This window comes from Chrysemys picta, chromosome 2 (genome assembly GCF_011386835.1).
Source record: "Chrysemys picta bellii isolate R12L10 chromosome 2, ASM1138683v2, whole genome shotgun sequence".
NCBI lineage: Eukaryota > Metazoa > Chordata > Testudines > Emydidae > Chrysemys > Chrysemys picta.
In genome coordinates, this window is record NC_088792.1 from 128043590 (window position 1) to 128065023 (window position 21434).

At 38.8% G+C, this 21434-nt stretch overlaps 1 protein-coding gene across 4 annotated transcripts in view; it reads left to right on the top strand.

Annotated features, from left to right (window-relative positions):
• Nucleotides 1-15138, top strand: part of SLC12A7 (solute carrier family 12 member 7) — a 354616-nt gene extending 339478 nt beyond the window's left edge. For 3 of the 4 annotated variants that reach the window (XM_065584171.1, XM_065584170.1, XM_065584172.1), the window contains exons 22-24: nucleotides 3645-3826; nucleotides 11608-11741; nucleotides 12396-15138. In XM_065584171.1, the coding sequence (XP_065440243.1) occupies nucleotides 3645-3826; nucleotides 11608-11741; nucleotides 12396-12487 (408 nt within the window). In that variant the 3' untranslated portion in view covers nucleotides 12488-15138. Of the gene's footprint in view, nucleotides 1-3644; nucleotides 3827-6835; nucleotides 8281-11607; nucleotides 11742-12395 lie in introns of those variants that run through there. The other variant, XM_065584173.1, reaches the window with a different exon arrangement.
• The last annotated feature ends 6296 nt before the right edge of the window (nucleotides 15139-21434 follow it).

Sequence of the window (21434 nt, forward strand, 5' to 3'; positions counted from 1 at the left end):
CAATACCTAGAATGTTAAACTTGTTCTTTGTTGGGGGCTGAATTACCATTGCTGTGAGAGTACATGTGCAGGAAGCAAAACATTCATTTTCAAGAAGCCACGTTTTTTGCATAATTGTCTGAATGCAGTATGTGCCTCTTTAGCTAATGAAATTAAATATCATATTTAAAGACAACTACAGATGTACTTAAAAATGAAATGATTTTTGAAACCTCCCTTCCTCTTTGCATTCCCCTGCCTTGACTAATCATACCCACTACCTTGTTGTAAATTTCTCCTGTTTTCCTACCTACTGCCCCATTTTGGACATCATTCCCACCACCTGTTTTGGAGGATTCTCTCCTCTCCTCTTTATCCCTCCCCAATCCTTCCATGTCTCTCTCCTCCTTTTTCCACCATCTTCTCCCTTTAGTTCCTGTTCCCTGGAGCGGTAGAGGTAGGGCTCAAAGTGGCAGCAGATGGAACTGGGAAAGGGGAGAGGAAGAGAGATGAACCTTGTTGCCTTGGGCTTAGCAGTGATGGCAGGGCCTAGGGAAGGCAGGAAAGGAGGCTCCTCTGAGCCCTGGGCCATGGAACATTGTTGTGGTGCTGGGCAGTACCCTCTCCATAAGCATTTCAAAGATGGCCAGGGCATTATATAAACCTAAAGTTATATCTTTAAATTGCCACATCCCTTTTCCTGCAGTCTTCCCCCTTTCTTTTGGATCCACTTCTATCTGCCAATACCCACTTTTAAGATCCAGTATGGAAAAACAGACTAATATGCTACAGCAGCCAGGACATCATCTATTGTGGTAATTGATAAGAATTCTTTAAAGTAATTTCATTTCATTTTCTAAAGTCCATACAAAATCTAGTGCAACCATCTTTATTCTTAATGATAACTATATATATGAAGTCCAAGGATTTATTGAAAGCACAGTTCTGCCTGCCTGATAGATTTCTCCAGTGGGCTGCAAAGCTTCTTATCCTTTTGAAATTAGTGACTGTAAAGTACCTCTTTGATTGACCAGCTTCCCCCAGTGTTATATTTGTATTTTTCTGGAGCAGTTTTATGGCTGTGCTGTTGTGCCACAGTAGTTAAGATTGCATTTCGTTTCCCTTGTTGTGTGGGAATTCAAGCTCTTTGTTTTATATGAAAAACACAGCCTCAAATTTTAAGCATGTGGTGTGAGTCAAGTTTGAATTTTCTGAGGCCTTACGAGGTTAATTAGTTTAAGTTCTAATAAATTAAAAAATGCTGCACCAAAAAGTTCACATTCTGAGTTTCATGATTTTTTGGGCTTCTCTAACTTGGAAATTGCAAATGTAGAGACTCAAAAATGTTACTGCATAGTGAGTTTAGTGGGTTCTCTGATGTTATGTAAATACTTAATTAACAAACCTTATCATGGCAGTATGGCCTATGTTCCAGTCACTACCCCATAAATGGGCACTACCTGTAATAGATGGCCTACTTTGCAAATTGCAAAGGGCCTGTGAAAACAGAGACAGACTTTAAAATATTTTGACCAGGTCCCTGCAACTTCATTAAACCTATAGCTTTAAGTGGGATAACTTTACAAGCAAACCATCCCCACAGCTCTGTGAAGGGAATAAGAACAACCATCCTTTAAGTGTTGCTGGCCTTCCTTTTTTCAGTACTCAACTCCACAGCATCCTACCTATCCCAGGTTTAACTGATACACTTTTACCTTAGAAGGCTTTGATTATTTTGAGGCCTAACCAAGATACAGAACTTAGCCAAGATCCACAGCCACATGCAGGCAACTACTGAGCCTTGAATGAATGCCCAGGCTTTCTTATGAACCCAACCCCCTTCTGTGCTGCAAAGGAGACCATTGTACATGAATAATCACTTGTGTGTGGAAAAGTTATAAGACAAATAAAGGTCTGAGGTTGAGTATAATAAGTACTAAGAATTTGGAAGGAATGGGTGGGTTGAGAGAGAAAATAGGTTGGTCATTATGGTAGAGAGGTGAGGTCACAATTGTCTACTGATTTCCAGGTCCCAAGTGGTTGATAAGCTCTTTGTGCTTTAAGTTGATACCACAAAGTCAGATGTTCATATACTGAACATGCCTTGGGGGTAGCTCAGTGGTTTGAGCATTGGCCTGCTAAACCCAGGGTTGTGAGTTCAATCCTTGAGGGGGCCACTTAGGGAGCTGGGGCAAAATCAGTACTTGGTCCTGCTGGTGAAGGCAGTGGGCTGGACTTGATGACCTTTCAAGGTCCCTTCCAGTTCTAGGAGATAGGATATCTCCATTAATTAATTTATTTATTTTTATTAAAAAACAGTCTTCTCCTTTCTCTTGTCTGGAAACAATCCTCAAGAAATTTAGATTTTAGTATTACCTACTATGATTTATTTTTATTATCATGGCACTATCTTTTGTGTATATACCTGGTATTACAAACTGTCACTATATTACATCTTTTCTCATTTCTAGAATTTCCTGAGAAGTAATGTCTGGAATTTCTAAAAGTCTCAAGAAAATTAGCAAAGATATCTTCAACTACTCCCTTCTCCTCATTTAAGAAATTTCTAGAATTTGAGGAGTTTGAGAAGCATATTTTACTCCTTCAAAATATTTAAAATAAAGATTGCATTTAGAAGTCTATCATGTATCAAGCAGCATATAGCCAGTGCTGAAGCATCTCTAAGTCCATTTAGTCAGAAACCTACCATGAAATTCTGGCCCCACTGAAGTCAATTTTACTGTTGGAGTGCAAAAAAAACCCTAAAGATATACTTTATCTTCTTAAAAATAGAGAGCAACAGTATTTGTATACTTCTGGTGAAACATCAGAATCTTTACACTATAAATGTCACTCATCAATTTCTTTATTAGTTTGATTATTAGGAAAATATGGCACTTCAAATGTTTATGTCCAAAGATAGGTATCCTAGTTTGTGGCATTACATTGGTGTTTCTTTATATTCCACATACTTTACATACTGTGGGCATATTTGTGTTAATTTCCATTTAAGCAATGAAATAAAATCTATAACACAGAATTTTCCCTCCCTTTGCATTTTTTAATATAATCGATTGTAAATGTCTTCTGTTCCATAACAATGAAAGACAGTTAGACATTATTTCTGTCCTAAACAGTGATATTGATTTTTTTTATTTCAGATACCAATTCAGTGTTAATTGTTTCTGATATCTCTGCTAGTGCTGCTTAGTGCAAAGTATTTGCAGATATATTTTTGGTCTTTTTTTCACTCTTAATGGGTACCCTAGTGACAGCAAGGAAAAACATCTTTTTAAACATAAGGAAATTCCCAGGAAAATCTTCAAATAGGAATTAAAGTTGCACAGTAATTTGGACTCAAATTTTCATTAAAGCAAATTGTCTTTAGTTTTAATTATAAAAATAAGCCTCTAAATTAGACCCCAGTAAACACAAATGAGTAACTTCATGCATCTGAGTAGTTCTGTTGGCTTCAATGTTAAAGTTAAGCATGTGTTTGCAGCATAAGGTATCATAGTTTGTAAACCTCTTGGGGCTGATCCAGCTCCAATTAAAGTCTGTCAATTCCCATTGATTTAGGTGGTGCAGAATCAGTGATTTAAATTTCCTTGTCTCTCTAAAACTACTATATTTTGACCTGTTCTCTTTTTTTTATTTTTTTTCAGGCTCAGTTAATCCATGACCGAAACACTGCATCCCATTCAGCAGCAGTTGTTAAGTGTGATGCTGCTGCTGCTACACCTGAAAAAGTGCAAATGACCTGGACTAAAGAAAAGTTTATAGCTGAAAAGCACAAACATAGAGAAACAAATATAACAGGTTTTAAAGATATCTTCAACATGAAGCCGTAAGTACAAATGTGATTTTAATAAGTTTCTGGTTTTATCCTTTTTCTGGTATTATTTGAGGCCTCATCTTGTAAAAACGTATGCATGTCAGTAATTTTTTACACAGGAGTAGTGGCACTGAAGTCAATGGCAGAATTTACATGCATAAGTGTTTACAATATCAGGCCCTAAGTGAAGCGTAGAAGAGGCTAATGTTTGAGGCAATAAGTGCTAAATTTGGGTGACTGATACATTTGCATTACTTGTAACAGTGCTTTAGAAGAAGCTTTTTCACATTTTACATTTGTCATATTACACGTATAATGTTCTTATTGAAAATAACTATAAAGAAGATGCTAAGTATTGTCCTATGAAATTGATTCAACCATCTACTCTAATTAAACAGGCTTAGTCCCCAATCTTGTGAGTTACAATAGGTTGATGGACCCCTGTACCCTCAGAAGTCAATGAGATTCTACCCAGGTACTGGGGTTTCCCCCACATATGTAAGCTGCAAGACAGGATTTAAGGATATGTCTACACTGCAGAAAACTCCTGCAGCAGGAAGTATCGGAGCCCAGGTCATCTGATTCGGGCATGCACTATGGGGTTAAAAATAGCAGTATAAACATTCTTGCTCAGGCTCTGAGACATAAGAACATAAGAATGGCCGTACTGGGTCAGACCAAAGGTCCAGCTAGCCCAGTATCCTGTCTACCGACAGTGGGCAATGCCAGGTGCCCCAGAGGGAGTGAACCTAACAGGTAATGATCAAGTGATCTCTCTCCTGCCATCCATCTCCACCCACTGACAAACAGAGTCTAGGGACACCATTCCTTACCCATCCTGGCTAATAGCCATTCATGGACTTAACCTCCATGAATTTATCCAGTTCTCTTTTAAATGCTGTTATAGTCCTAGCCTTCACAACCTCCTCAGGTAAGGAGTTCCACAAGTTGACTATGCGCTGTGTGAAGAAGAACTTCCTTTTATTTGTTTTAAACCCGCTGCCTATTAATTTCATTTGGTGACCCCTAGTTCTTGTATTATGGGAATAAGTAAATAACTTTTCCTTATCTGCTTTCTCCATATCACTCATGATTTTATATACCTCTATCATATCCCCTCTTTGGGCAGGTCTACACTAACCCCCCAATTCGAACTAAGGTACGCAACTTCAGCTACGTGAATAACATAGCTGAAGTTCGAAGTACCTTAGTTCGAACTTACCTCGGTCCAGACGCGGCAGGCAGGCTCCCCCGTCGACTTCGCCGAGCTGGAGTACCGCAGTCGACGGCGAGCACTTCCAGGTTTGACTTATCTCATCCAGACAAGACGCGATAAGTCGAACCCAGAAGTTCGATTTGCTTGCCGCCGAACAACCGGATAAGTGTAGATCTACCCTTCATCTCCTCTTTTCCAAGCTGAAAAGTCCTAGCCTCTTTAATCTCTCCTCATATGGGACCCGTTCCAAACCCCTAAGCATTTTAGTTGCTCTTCTCTGAACCTTTTCTAATGCCAGTATATCTTTTTTGAGATGAGGAGACCACATCTGTATGCAGTATTCAAGATGTGGGCATACCATCGATTTATATAAGGGCAATAATATATTCTCCTTCTTATTCTCTATCCCCTTTTTAATGATTCCTAACATCCTGTTTGCTTTTTTGACTGCCTCTGCACACTATCCACAATGACTCCAAGATCTTTTTCCTGATTCATTGTAGCTAAATTAGCCCCCATCATATTGTATGTATAGTAGTAGACCCTCCTCCAGACCAGGTTTCAGAGCCCGGTCTCCCACTCAAGCAGGAACATCTACACTGTTATTTTTAGCCCCATATTGCGAGCTCAAGTTAGTTGACCTGGGCTCTGAGACTCGCTGCCACGGGGGAGGGAAGATGGGTTGCTGTGTAGATGTACCCTAAGTGCAGAGGTGAAAGTAAGCCAGTATGCCCCCGTACGACGTATTGGCAAGAACCGGTGCACCGTACTGGGGCAGCCCAGCTTCCCCAGGTGGTAATTTAAAGGGCCTGGGGCTCCCAGCAGCGGCTGGAGCCCCAGGCCCTTTAAATTGCCGCCAGAGCCCCGCTGCCACTACCCCAGGGCTCTGGGGGCTATTTAAAGGGCCTGGGCAGTAGAAGCAGGGGAGTCCTGGGCCCTTTAAATAGCCCCCAGAGCCCTGGAGTAGTGGCGGGTCTCCAGCAGCTATTTAAAGGGCCCGGGGCTCCCGCTGCCTCTATGGCCCTCATCCTTTAAATAGCCGCCAGAGCCCCACCACCGTTCCGGCAGGCTCCAGCGGCTATTTAAACGGCCCGGGGTGGTAGCAGCGGCCGAGCGCTGGGCCATTTAAACTGCTGCTAGAGCCCCCAGCTGCCACTGCTACCCAGGCGGGGGAGGGGGAGGGCACTTACCAGTACAGGGCAGGCCGGGGCTGGCTCTGATCTCCATCCCCGCCCCTTCTGCCCAAGGCCCCGCCCCTTCCAGGGGCCAGAGCCGGCCCCAATCCAGCCCCATACCGGTAAGTCCCTATTTCTACTTCTGCTGCCGGAGCCCCTGCCTAAGTGTGTAAGAGCTGACCTTTAGTAATAATGGGTAAAACTGAAAGTCAGATAAGCTTCGATGCTCTTGAAAATGAAACCTCAGTCACTTCGGAGCCTTTTTTTTTGGGGGGGGGGGAAATTTTTACCTATTACAAATGCAGAATATCAGTTTGGTTATGATGGAGTTTTGCTTTAAAATACTGTTCTGTTCAGAAGCTATGCTAGAGATTGACTTATATTTTACTTAAAATAGTTGTTTTTTAAATTCTTTTCTGGTAGTAGACCTTTTGAATCATGCAAAAACATAGATCGACATTTTTTATTTAGATATTAGAACTCTAAAATTATACTACTAGTCAATGAGGGAAAGGTTAATTCAAACCACTAAAGTTGTACAGTTTTTATCAGCTGAAGTTGCTATATTTAAAAATGTACCAAATAGCATAAAGCAATGTATTTATACATGTTTGTTTCTCTTCCATGTAGAGAATGGGGAAATCTGTAAGTCAAATCTGTTTTAATTTAGGCTGTGTTCCCTGGTTCTTGTGTATTATTATTGCATGTTTCCTTTAAAGCAGTTGCTTCCCATGATTTATAGTATGCATATTGTGCACATATTGTGATTTGGCATGTGAATATAATTAGCATAGCATTTCCTGTCACCTTTTTCTGTTTTAGTTCCTAAACCTCACCAGTTTTTCATTTCAGAGTAATTCATAGTATACATATTAGTTTCTCAAAAATGATGGTCAATATAGTCAATTGCAAAATCTTTCATTAAAATCTGACAGTATTTGGTTGCAAAATAAGTGACCTTCATTTTTTCTAATTATCTTCTTAAAACATTGAATGTATGTATAAAAATTTTAATTCTGATTATGGTACTGTTTGGCACTGTGGGCTGAAAAAAATGAGACTGAGACTTGTTAAAAAATTGTATTATTCAAAAAGCCTCCATTTCCCAATTGGTAAACTGTAGATTTCCTCCTGCAATGTAATCCCCCCCACCCCCACACACACACCCTTCATTTGGGCTATAGGGAGCAAATAAATTTACCAATGGATTCATAAAACCAGATCATGTCCATAGGGAGTTTATCCACCCTGATGGAGCCACTAGAAGTACTCTACTTTTCCTCTTCTCTCCGTTCTTGGGTTTTCTCTGTTTTGACAGAAGTGCTAAAAGACAGCCTCCACCGTACACAGAATTCTGTCTTTTGTTGCTCCATCTCTATGATCTTTGATTTCTCTCTTTGTCATTTTCTAGCTACCATACTTACTTCCACAGAATTGTAATCCTTCAGGTTAAAAAAAAATCTGTATTCAAATTAATCTTGTTATTATTAGTTTGATAGCAGCCAAAATGTGTTAGGCTCTTCATAGAAAAAGTAATCTTTGCCCCCAAGATCCTGCAATCTAAATTTAAACATTATACAATCAATGAGTATGGCAAACAGGTAGGGAAGGAACAGGGTAAATAGTTAATAGATATTGCTGCCCGCTTCTTGGTAAATAAGCAGGCATTATCTCCCGTAAATGTAAACAAACTCGTTTGTCTTAGCGATCGGCTGAACTACAAGTAGGAATGAGTGGACTTGTAGGCTCTGAATTTTCACATTGTTTTCCTTTTGAGTGAATTTATGTAAAATAAATTCTACATTTGTAAGTTGTGCTTTCATGATAGAGATTGCACTGTAGTGATTGGATGAGGTGAACTGAAAAATACTATTACTTTTGTTTATCTTTTTTACAGTGCAAACATTTGTAACAAAAAATAATAATATAAAGTGAGCACTGTACACTGTATTCTGTATTGTAATTGAAATCAATATATTTGAAAATGTAGAAAAACATCCACAATATTTATAATTAATTTAAATTGGTATTCTATTATTGTTTAATCATGAGATTAAAACTGCGATTAATTGCGACTATTTTTTAATTTAGTTAATTTGTTTTGCATTAATCGCTTGAGTTAACTACAGTTAATTGACAGCCCTTGTAAATATGCCTGATAGTTACAGGCATAAAATCATGTGATTTATTTGGATTTTAACTTTGTTTCCAAAGCCACAAACCTTGGAATTATACATCTTCCTTTTTTATTAATCTGCCTATCACCACTGGCGATATATTGCCATAATTTCTCCTTACTTTGAGACTGTTTCTGTTCTAATCCTCATTCATGCCTTAATCCATTCCTAACTAAATCCATCATTTACTTGTACAGTCTTCTCACATCATTATTATTATTTATTTATTTTTGCTTTAAACTACAGGGATTCCCAAAAGTTGAGTCCAAACTACAGTAGAACCTCAGACTTATGAACACTGCGAGAATGGAGGTTGTTCATAACTCTGAACTGTTCGTAACTCTGAACAAAATGTTATGGTTGTTCTTTCAAAAGTTTACAACTGAAGATTAATTTAATACAGCTTTGAAACTTTACTATACAGAAGAAAAATGTTGCTTTCCCTTTATTTTTTAGTAGTTTGTTTAACACAGTATTGTACTGTATTTGCTGTGTGTGTGTGTGTGTGTGTATGCGCGCGCGCGCGCAGTGCTACCTGATTACATACTTCCAGTTCCAAATGAGGTGTGTGGTTGACTGGTCAGTTCATAATTCTAGTGTTCTTAACTCTGAGGTTCTACTGTATTTTCTTGTTCCAGAAAGTGCCAGTCATCTGTCATCTTCACTGAGTTCCTATCCAACAACTTCTCCAATTAATAATTTCTTCATATTAGATATCCCTTTTATAGGAAACCATATGTGTTGGATGAGAAATTCAGTTCTCAGAATTTTGCTGTAATTTGAAGGCATGTGAGGGGAGGGTCACTTGGAATTGGCTTGGGGTTTGGCTCTCTAAACCTATGCATTTTGGATAAATGCATAGGCCCTCTGCCTCAACACTTCCACCCACAGCTTTTGAAGGAATCATGCTATTGTGGGCTCTCCCACTGTCTGCTGCCCCCAAGAGGTAGGGTTCACTGTCCAATAATCAATGTTGCCAATTCTTCTGATATTTGATATCTTCCTTAAAGCACCAGGGCCTGAAATATTGTGATTAAATGAGAATTTCAACTTTAATGTAAAGAAAAGCTTTAAAATACTAACCCTACTGCTCAAAAACCAGAAGGCAAATAACTCAACTTTATTTTTATGTTTTTATTCATGTTTAAGCCAAACTTGGGGTTTTTTGGGGGGGAGGAGACAGTGATTTTTGACTATTTGAAGGAACACTGGAACATGAAGAAAGGAAAACAAACCGAAGGAAATAGAGGACAAAGTGAGGAATGAACAATTTCTTGCCTTATTTTATTTCTGTTACCAGCTTTCCCCTTCATTCTTAATTAGTGGGACTGTGTCTCATGTCTAGAATTTGGTAACAGTCCAGAGTTGCTGGGGATAGCCCTGCCCTCACTTCAGACCACCTGAAATTCTGCCTGTGGCAACTGAACATGTTTCCTTTGATCATTTTCTTTTACACTTTAATTTAATTTAATTTTTTTTGCAGTAGTGATCTCATTTCAACTTCTAGTTCCTCTTGCTGTCCTCAGCTGAGGAATCACGGGAATGTTGAGCCTATAACTCTCTAGATCCCTATAGGACCTCTCTTAGTGGGCAGTCCCTTTTCCTTCTTTTACTCCCCCTCCCTCACCCCTAAGCCTAGTCCGAGATATGCTGTATTTATAAGGTAGTTTTTCTGGAGTCTCAGAGAGTGAGCTATGGCTTTCTTTTTCTTGCCAGACAACCCTCACTCTGCCAGGGCATTGAGTCAAATGAGCATGCCAGGGCCTCATCACCCAGATGCAACTCTGCTATTAAAACTACAATGTTAAATAAAAACATATGGGAACTAGTATAGGTCAGCACAGCAGTAACCCGTAAATAAATATATGGAGATATACCTAGCTCATAGAGCTGGAAGGGACCCTGAAAGGTCACTGAGTTGAGTCCAGCCCCCTGTCTGCACTAGTAGGGCCAAGGACTGATTTTGCCTCAGATCCCTGCCTGGGCCTCTCAAGGATTGAATTTACAACTCTGGGTTTAGCAGGCCAATGCTCAAACCACTGAGCTATCCCTCTCCCTCACTAAGTTATCCCTCCCCCATTGAAAGACATCATCACTGCTTGAGAAGGGGATCCTTCCAAAAGATCCCACATACCATGAAAGAGGTCTGCATAGAATTTCAAAGCTTCAGCTGTGGCCATTTAGATGACAGTTATCCCTGTTATTTGTAAGCAAAATGTAAGCACTTCTTTTGTGGCTGGTGGGAGCAGAAGTGATATCTGTTTATGTGGGAAAACAAAGAGCTTAGAGGGAGTCACTGAGCAGCACAGTGGGAGTCACTCAAAATATCTAATATTTTTTTACTGAAGCCAGGACAAAACTGATTTCAATAGGACCACTCAGAAAAATGGGATAGCTCTACAATACCCAAGACACCCTGATAAATTCTGATATCTGGTCATTGTATCTATTATGCCCATTTCTATATCTTTTCACACCAGTGAACTCGGAAGCCTGTCTGTATAACTTATTTCTAGAGACAGAGACGAACAACAAGGAGAAAAAATGTCATAAAAAAAACATTGTGAGATGATGAATTAAAAGAATGACTGGCGGTGCCTTTGGGTGTTATTGCCAACAATTAACCACTTGGCTACTTTCTCATATAGTTTCCCATTATGAACTGAATTTCGTTCAAAGATTTTATAGTATGACTAGTTTAACTTATGCTGGGATTTTCAAAGGAACTTAAAGGAAATCCCACTGTGTCTGCATAGTCTTGCTACAGTGCATTTAGAAATGCTATAGCAAAGATTGTGTCTGAATTTCCATTATAAATCCCTGTTTTGCATTCTTCCCTCAATTATATTTCTAGGCATCTCTATCAATCTATATCCACTCCTTGGCTTAAATTTCACTTATAAGGAAATTATCCTGAAAGCAGTACTTGTGTTTAGATTTTATCTTATTTTGAAGGAAAGTATTACCAATTTTAAGTTAAAAATTATAGCCCCTCTTTCATAAACCATCAAAATTGGACTTTATTTTTAATAAATGGGTAACTATAATTCTAGAAGTTAAGCTGTACTGAGATCTAAGTTTAACCCTCTTAAGCATCTCCTTCTATCACAAGTATTACATTTTCAGGTAATTATCATCATTCATAAATTTATTTATGGTATACAGATTAAAATAGTTATTGGTTACAATAATATCTTTACTTTAAAAAGTTTGTTTATGTACTAGGAATCAGTCAAATGTGAGAAGAATGCACACTGCTGTGAAGCTCAATGGAGTAATATTAAATAAGTCACAACGTGCTCAGCTAGTTTTATTGAATATGCCTGGACCTCCTAAAAACAAAAAAGGGGATGAAAACTGTATCCTATGCTGTATTGTTTTAATGGTGAAGTATACTATATTACAAAAAAGTAACAATATCATATAGATCAACAATTGCAAAAATTAAAGTTGTAATTGATATGAATGAGTAGAATGAGCATGTGTATATTTGTTTATATGTATATAGGGGCTGTGTGCTTTTTTTTGGTCTGTACTGTGGCTTTTTTGTTTGTATGTTAACTAGTGAGAACTATGCCTTTAAGACTAGCATTTGTAGAATATGTTTTCATGAGACCAAAAGTGGTGTGTGGAAAATGTTGTCTTTGTTTAATGGTAACACTGGTATTTTGGGTTCAGTTTATCTAAAATGCTTAGATAAAAATAATAGTGTTTAATGCCAATTTTATCTATTTATTAGTACTTCTGGGGTGCCTACATAGATCCCAACATTTATTACTCCTTCTTGATCTGAGATGGCAGGCTCTTTGCATACTGGGATCTAAAATTGTTGTGGGTGCACTTCATGAAAGATGAATGTGTTAGGTGCTTCAGACAAGTTATTGGATGCGGCTGCTACACTTGCACTTTGGATGCAGGAGTACAATTTACTAAGGGGTTTTTTTAGGATTATGTTTAAAGGTTGTTTTATTTCTTGTCTATAATCTTAAAACCTTAACTTGATTGTCCCCCAGACATGGAGTTTTTGGAAGTTTTGACAGAAGGTCTGAACAGAGTTCTCTTAGTGCGAGGTGGTGGACGTGAAGTGATCACCATTTACTCCTAATGCTGTTACAGAATATGAAAAGATTAACTGCAGTAATTTGAACAGTTGAAAAGAAATTACCTGTGTACTTGAAATGATGTACCAGCTGAATCTTCTGATCATGTGTTCTGCTTTCTTTCAAAGGAATCTATCTGAAATTATTTCCTACATAGATTTATCTTTATAGAAGAAATTTATATATTGTAGTATTAAATAAATGCTGAGGATCAGGAGGGTATTTTTTAAAGCAATCTTGGTGTCAGACCCAAGAAGGGAAAGGTAATTTTTATGGCAGATGAAATAACTAATGTTTTAAATGTGCATAATCAGAGAAAAACAGACATCTGCATTTTTAGTGACATTAATTGTATTATTTTGCTCCTACAAAAGAATATTTAAATGATGTTAAAACCTCCCAAGTTTATCAAAAAAATATGAAATATTTCAGACAAGAAACCCTGGTCTTATTATTTTGTCCTTTTGACAAATGCTGCTGTAGTGCATCTGTGACTGTTGTGATCACAGTTTCATCTTAGGTCTCCTGGTTCATATTGATTCAGAAATATGTACAAACATTTGACACATTTAATTATTTGACATAAAAGGAATTTGAAGGAATTACCTGATTTCAAAATTGGTTAAATAAAAATTCACAATTCAGCCATTACAGACTACTATAATTCTTTTAAATTACCCTTTGTGTATGTTTATCTAAACTTAACTTTGCTGAATTTACTAAGTTATAAAAAATATCTATGACTCCCTTTGCACCGCTGCTGTGTATGGATAATCTCCAAGTGGAAGTGAAGGTATTCTACATACCCTTTCACACACAGTTCCTTTCATGCTTGTAGCACACTGCATTCCAGTGATCCCAGAGTAGTGAATGGCTCCTTGGGGGCTATTGCATTTTGGAGCAGTCTGAGAACTGCAATCAGGACTCAAGAATTTTAACCATCTCCTGTTTAGATGTTGGACATAGCAAGTGATGGGGAAGAGAATAGGGACAGTAGGGCATTTATATATCCTATGTCTGTGATTCTGCCTTGTGATGGGTGATGAATTTTCAACACACGGCATGCAATATTCAAATTCAAATGATAAAACGGAAGTGTGGGAAATAAGGAGGCTCACTTTGACGAGTTAAGTGTAGTCTTCTGCTTTAAATTAAATGCAGGAACAGTCACCCTATTTCTTTTTATTATTTTTATTTCTTGAAAGGAAATCTGATTTTCTGAAAACCGAGGTTTTTTATAAAATACATAAATGAAGAATTTCTTTGTCAACTGAATTGGGGGTAAACTATTAAATTTGTAGATATTTGTTTTATATAGTATTTTTCAACTTTGTGTTAATAATACACCTCTGTGCATTATGACTGGCCATAAAATTAAGTTTATAAATTACATCTTAAAACTATTTGTAACTGCCCAGTGTTTGTTGATAGTGAAAATATCTGGCCACAAATATTGCAATAGTACCTAGGGACTATAGTAGTTTAAGGGATCTGGCATAATTACACTAAAGACAAAGTGCAATGTGTAAAATAAAATATGTTATTCTGTGTGGGGAACATAATTTCATGTTTTAAATGATAGAGCTGCCAATATATTTTCAGTAAGTAGTTCAGCTAAGTCATTTTTTCTACAAATTTCATTGATGAAGTATATATTCAGTCATAGATAAAAATGACTTATAAAATGTATTAAAGAAATATTCTATTTGTCAACTCATTTTACATTTTGTTTTCTTTGTACAACACTATCTACTGTTTATAGTCTCTATAAAAAAAATTTTTTAACCACACTTATAGCAATCTTAGAAGTAAATGCTGTATGTTCCAGGCCCCGTTTTGAAAGATTTCTTCAATAGTTTTGCTGCAGTGTGTCTAAATTTGCACATTTTTTGTTTTATGCTTTCTTTTCAGTTCTCTGGTTTAGAACATTAGAGTATGTTGTAGAGTAGTTAGGTGTACCAAAGCTCATTCAATATTATAACTGGAACACGCATCTTAGATTCCTTGTAATAATAATCTGGCTATATCATAGTTTATAAAAAATATTTTTTTGCAAAAATATGAAGTGATGTAACACTTTTTCAGAATGAATCTGAATGTATTTGTAAACGAGAAACAATACCACTCAATACATTGGACAGATTTAATTTCCAAAAATAATTAAACAGCTAAAGAAATTATGTTTACTAAACTGTGATGAAAGATTGTGTTGATGTAATATTCATTATGAATATGTACCTAAAAGAATCTAGAAAATATCTGGTCTGAAATAGCAGAAAGAAATCCATCGTCTCTTTGATGCAATACCATAAGCTACTCTAGCCATTAATAAGAATTAGGGGTACACATCAAAGTGCAGCATTTTTCAGTGTATGCAAATATGGCTTTTAACTTAGTAAGTATTTTTTTTTATAATATGAAATCCTTGAAACTAATAGTTATGAAAATTAAGAAAATGAATCATGGCTACAAGTACATTTTGGTATTGCAGCGTAAGTACCTGCCAGATAACCCTGAGGTTATTTTTGTTTATACGAAAATATTTGCAAGATCATTATCTTCTCTATACAAAATACTTTTGTAAATGTTTAGAAATGACAATGTTTCCCTTTGTTTGTGTAAGTGTTCACGAATAAATAAAACTGTCTGAAACCACTGTCTGTGCTACACATTCTTGTTGATACTCATATGAAAAATAGTTGATGGGGAAGATACACAATACAATAAGCTCTGTCAGTACAAACAAAGTAATTTTATTGATGTCATGTGTATTGTTTCAAATTTAAATATAAAAATGATTGACAGAAAAAGACTCAGCAAAGGGTCCTGTGGCACCTTACAGACTAACAGACGTATTGGAGCATGAGCTTTCGTGGGTGAATACCCACTTCGTCAGATGCATATAGTGCCACTACATGCATCCAACGAAGTGGGTATTCACCCATGAAAGCTCATGCTCCAATACGTCTGTTAGTCTATAAGGTGCCACAGGACTCTTTGCTGCTTTTACAGATCCAGACTAACACAGCTACCCCTCTGATACTTGAAGTTATATAGTTATGATTTATTTAAAGTAATTTATTTGTTTGTGATCACCATGTGTAGGAACAGGAAAGAATTTCCCCTCCCCCCCGCCCCCTGCAATCCCAGGGCAAATTGGCAATGACCTTGGGAGTTTTTGGCCTTCCGCTGCAGCATGGAGTGCAGACTGATTGCCAGGATCGTCTGGGTACATCTCAGTTAATCAGTTTCCATTGCAGAGGCCTTGGGCATTAATGTACATCCATCCCTTCTATTCTCTGCTTGTGGCATGTAATAGTTTAGTCTGCTGAGGGCTATGATGCATTGATGCAGCTGTCTCTCTAAGCTCTCTAGTGTAGCCGCTCTAAGCAGACAGGAGACAGATCTCCTGTTGACTTAATTAATCCACCCACAATGAGTGGGGGCAGCTATGTCAGCAGGAGAAGCTCCAACATAGCACTGTCCACACCAGGGCTCAGGTCGGTGTAATTTATGTCACTCAGTGAGGTGGCTTATTCACACCCCTGAGTGACGTAAATTATAACAACATAAGTGGTAGTGTAGACATAGCCTTAGTTTAATTTTAGTTGTTGGGATTAGTGTGCGAGTGCTGGGTGGGTTGGTGATCCCTTTTGTGATATATAGGTCAGACTAGATGGTCTGCTGATCCCTTTTGACCTCAGATTCTATGACTATGAATATTGTAACATACTTATGATTTATTTAAAGTCATTTTTGACTGTTTACACTTTTTACAAAATATAGCATGTCTTTGTAGATTGCATTTGTATTTCTAAATGTTGTGATATAATTAAATCACAATTATTTCTATTTTCACCTTTTGAAGCATTATCTGAAAATCCTACGATACCGTATTTTAGGTAATCTGAAAGTTAAGTAAATGACAAATGTACCTGGCCCAACAAGTGGGCAATAAGCCCTCTCCTGTGAGATGGAAGGTAACTATTAACCAGGAGATAATTCTTAGAAATAACAAATGGACATCGTTATTGTATTGGAGTTTCTGGTCAAGTACCTAGAGAGAAGTAATATGTAATACCAACAATGGGGACAATATTAAATTAGCAATGATTGTTGCAGTTTGTAAAGCATTTTGGTATCCTCCAGCTGCGCGCACTTTTTTTCAAACCCAGCTGGAGCTGTGATTAGTCGGTCTGCTGACAGGGCTGGGATATCGTGGCCCCGGTCCTGCCCTCCGCCCTGTCATTGGGCACTCAGGATGTGAATTCAAATTGGTGGTTTGCACTTGGAGCTCACTGAGACTGGGGGGCACGAGCTCTCAGAGACAGCATCCGATTGGAACTTCTAAATCGCCTGCCACGGCACCACCCAGCGCTGGCCGGTGCAGTGCGAGAACCTGCTCCCTGTAGGACTTTGCTACCTGCAGCAGTTACTCGTATGTAAAGGATTACAAAAACTGCTCTCTGATGTAATTTGCTACCAGTAGCAGGCCAGCCGTGCCTCTCCCCATGCAGCAGCAGTCAAAAAAGCGAACAGAATGCTGGGAATAATTAAGACAGGGATAGAAAACATCATGTTGCCTCTATATAAATCCATGGTACGCCCACATCTTGAATACTGTGTGCAGATGTGGTCGCCCCATCTCAAAAAAGATATATTGGAATTGGAAAAGGTTTAGAAAAGGGCAACAAAGATGACTAGGGGTATGGAATGGCTTCCATATGAGGAGAGATTAATAAGACTGGGACTTTTCAGCTTGGAAAAGAGACGGCTAAGGGGAGATATGATTGAGGTCTATAAAATCATGACTGGTGACGAGAAAGTAGATAAGAAAGTGTTGTTTACTCCTTCTCATAACACAAGAACTAGGGGTCACCAAATTAAATTAATAGGCAGCAGGTTTAAAACAAATAAAAGGAAGTATTTCTTCACACAACATACAGTCAACCTGTGGAACTCCTTGCCAAACGATGTTGTGAAGGCCAAGACGATAACAGGGTTCAAAAAAGAACTAAATGAATTCATGGAGGATAGGCCCATCAATGGCTATTAGCCAGGATAGGCAGGAATGGTGTCCCTAGCCTCTGTTTGCCAGAAGCTGGGAATGAGCGACAGGGAATGGATCACTTGATGATTACCTGTTCTGTTCATTTCCTCTGGGACACCTGGCTCTGGCCACTGTCGGAAGACAGGATACTGGGCTACATGGACCTTTGGTCTGACCCAGTAGGCCTGTTCTTATGTTTTTATGTTCTCTGAGTGGGGGTGGGGTGAGGTGGGGAGGAGACAGTGGTGTGACCCTTTTGCCAGGTGGAGCTGGCAGCAACAAGCGCTGGGCTCAATATCCAGGGGTCCCTTTTAACAATTCAACACAGAACCGGCCTGAGCCCTCACCCAGTAATCTGGGGAAATTAAGCACCATACCTCTAAGAGGCAGTACTTCCACCCTGGCAAGCACTGTATAGCAGAGAAAAAAATTAATAAAAAGAAGACAGGAGCCTGGCATTAATTTGGGAAAATGCTACAACCATGATTTGAACACATCTGACCATTAGCAAAACTCCTGTCCCAGAGTCCACTGAGCAGTATCCTTTGCCTCCCTTTCTCAGCTTGTGGTGTTTTAAGTACAGCAAATATCCCTTTAACATGCCACTCCCCTCTCCCTCCACCACATCCCACTCACAGCTCTCCTTGGTCAGCAGAGACCCAGAGTTCAGAGGTGCATTCACATGAGTGACATGTTCTGCATCACACGCCATTCGAGGCATGTGGGGTCAGCTGTGAGTTGTGGGCTCGGGGGAAGGGAGCACATTTCTGGGGTGATTAATTGCTTGGGAATCATGTAACGGGGAGCATTGGGATGGAAACCAGAGGAGAAGGATTCCTGGCTGCACCACTGGCCTGTTGGGTGCCCTTGGACAAGTCACTGCCCAGCTCTCTGCCTCAATTTCCCTGTCGGCAAAATGGGGATGTTACTGACCTTTGTAAAACACTTTGCGGTCTAATGATGAAAAGCACTAGATAAGAGCTGTGTCTTATTTTATTTTATTATTAGGGAGCAGCATCTTGGGCTTATTGATCATTGCTTAGGTGCCAGTGATCATGACTTGATTACATTTGTAATGTGCAAACCGAATAATGTCCAAACCAGTATAATTATATCTACACTTGTGCTTTAAATGGGCCAGTTTCAAGCTGAAAACAGTGATGAGTCAAATGAACTGGGAGAAAGGATTTAATCAGAAAATTGTAAATGATATTTTGGAGTTGTATAAGAACATTGCACTAGATGCCCAAAAAGCCTAAATTTCCCAAGCTAGAAAGAAGGCTACACAGGTGAAAAGAAAACAAGCAGCCTGACTTAGAGAAGAAGAGAAAGCAGCTATAAAAAAATACAATACATGGGGGGAAATATAAATTAGACTCTAAGAATTGTAGAAAATTGCTAAGGGAAGCAAAAGGACACAAGGGGATTATCTATGGCCAGCCGAGTTAAGGACAATAAAAACACATTTTAAGAATATTCAGAACAAAAGGAAACCTAACAATGGTATTTGTCCATTACTAGGTGGAAATGGTAGAGCTGACAATAATAATGTAGAGAAGGCCAAAGCGTTCAATAAATATTTGTTTTCCATTTAGGAAAATGCCAGTTAATGTATTCATGTTATATGATGGTGAGAAATACTTTCTATTCTAACAGTGACGAAGGGGGATGTTAGCAGCAGCTATTTTTAAAGCAGCGGATCCAGATAACTTGCATCTAAGCGTTTTAAAAGAGCTGGCTGAGGAGCTTGCTCGCCTATTAATGCTGATTTTCGATAACTCTTAGTACACTGGGGAAGTTCCAGAGGACTGGAAGATAGCTAATGTTGTGCCAGTATTTTAAAAGGGTAAATAGGACACCTTGGATAATTATAGGCTTGTCAGACTGGCATTGATCCCAGGCAAAATAATGGAATGTTAGATATCCAACTCAATCAATAAAGAATTAAAGGAGAGTAATAGCATTAATGCCAATAGCATGGGTTTACAGAAAATAGATCCACTTAAACTAACTTGATATCTTTTTTGATGTGATTACAAGTTGGGTTGATAAAGGTAATATCGCTGATATACTTAGAATTTCGTGAGGCATTTGACTTAACACACAACATTTTGATGAAGAAACTAGAACAGTATGAAATTAACATGCTGGCACCTACTAACTGGATTAAAAACTCGCTGGCACAAAGCAAACAATGTGTGTTTTAATATGGCCAAATGTAAATGTACAGTGAGGAACAAAGAACGCAGGCCACACTTACTGGATGTGGGGGGCTCTATCCTGAGAAGCAGCGACTCTGAAAAAGACTTGGAGATCATCTTGGACAATCAGCTGAATGTGAGCTGCCAATGTGACACTGTGCCAAAAGGGCTAATGTGATCTTTGGATGTATAAACAGGGGGACCTTGAGTAGGAGCAGAAAGGTTATTTCACCTCTGTGTTTGGCACTGGTGTGACTGCTGCTGGAATTCTGTGTCCAGTTCTGGTGCATACAGTTCAAGAGGATGTAGAAACATTGGAGAAATTCAGAGAAGAGCTGCCAGAATGATGTAAGGATTGGACAACCTGCCTCACAGTGAGACTTAAGGAGCTCTGTCTATTTAGCTTAGCAAAGAGAAGGTTATGGGGTGACTTGATCATAGTTTCTAAGAACCTACTTTAAGCAGAAAGTGTATAATGAGCTCTTCAATCTAGCAGGCAAAGGTCTAACAAGATCCAATCTGGAATTTGGAGCCAGACAAATTCAGACTGGAAATAAGGCACACATTATTAACAGCCAACGATTGTGGCAGATTCCCCATAACTGGCAATTTTTAAACCAAGCCACACTCTGAACTTCTTGTAATGTATTATGGGAGAACTTGTCTGTCCTCGGCCAGTGTGTGGAAGTGTTTTTAGCCCACTGTGACGTTCTGTACCTCATGGGAACACCCTATACCCCCATGTTCATCCTTATAAAATGATTGTGTAGTATCCAATGCAAAGTTTGTCGTGTCGGGTGTCTTTGGAAGGCACGTGATGCACTGAGCATTGTTCTTATAGTGGTGTTACAGTAATGTTATAGTAATGTTATAGGTTGTAATTTCATGTATATAGTTATGAGGCTGAAAATGTGTCCTCGTGGCTTAAAACAGGCCCAAGCAAAACTCTCCAAGCGCAGAGGGGCAGTTCACACCTCATCAGGGCATGTATGGGACAAACCCAGCCCAGCCTCACAGGAACAAAGGACACTGGCCTAGGCAGCAACAAAGGATCTGTTGGACTCTCGAGTGAGTCACCCCCCTTCCTTTGGTCAGTTTGGGACTGCGATGAGGTAATGCTCACCCAACTCTGAAGTGGGGGAGCAAAGCCAAGAGGGAAGAAAGAACATGATAAAAGGGCGAGACGTTTGCCATGCTCTTCCTCTCTTTTCCACCTCCATCCACAGACATCACCTCCAAGTGACTGAAGTGCTGATGAAAGGGGAGAGCCTGGCTGAAGGGCAACCAGCCAGCCTGTGGGGAGAAGTATCTAAGTTTGTAAGGACATTGAAAGTGTTAAGATCAGCTTAGAATGCGTTTTGCTTTTATTTGATTTGACCAAATCTGACTTGTGCTTTGACTTATAATCACTTAAAATCTATCTTTATAGTTAATAAATTTGTTTGTTTATTCTACCTGAAGCAGTGTTTTTGGTTTGAAGCATGTCAGAGACTCCCCTTGGGATAACAAACCTGGTGCATATCAATTTCTTTGTTAAATTGATGAACTCATATAAACTTGTAGCATCCAGCGGGCATAAATGGATACTGCAAGACGGGGGTTGTGTCTGGGACTGGAGATATTGGCTAGTGTAAAATTTGGTTGCACAATCCAAGGAGCAGCTTACATGCCAGAGGCTGTGTGTGAACAGCTCAGGAGTGG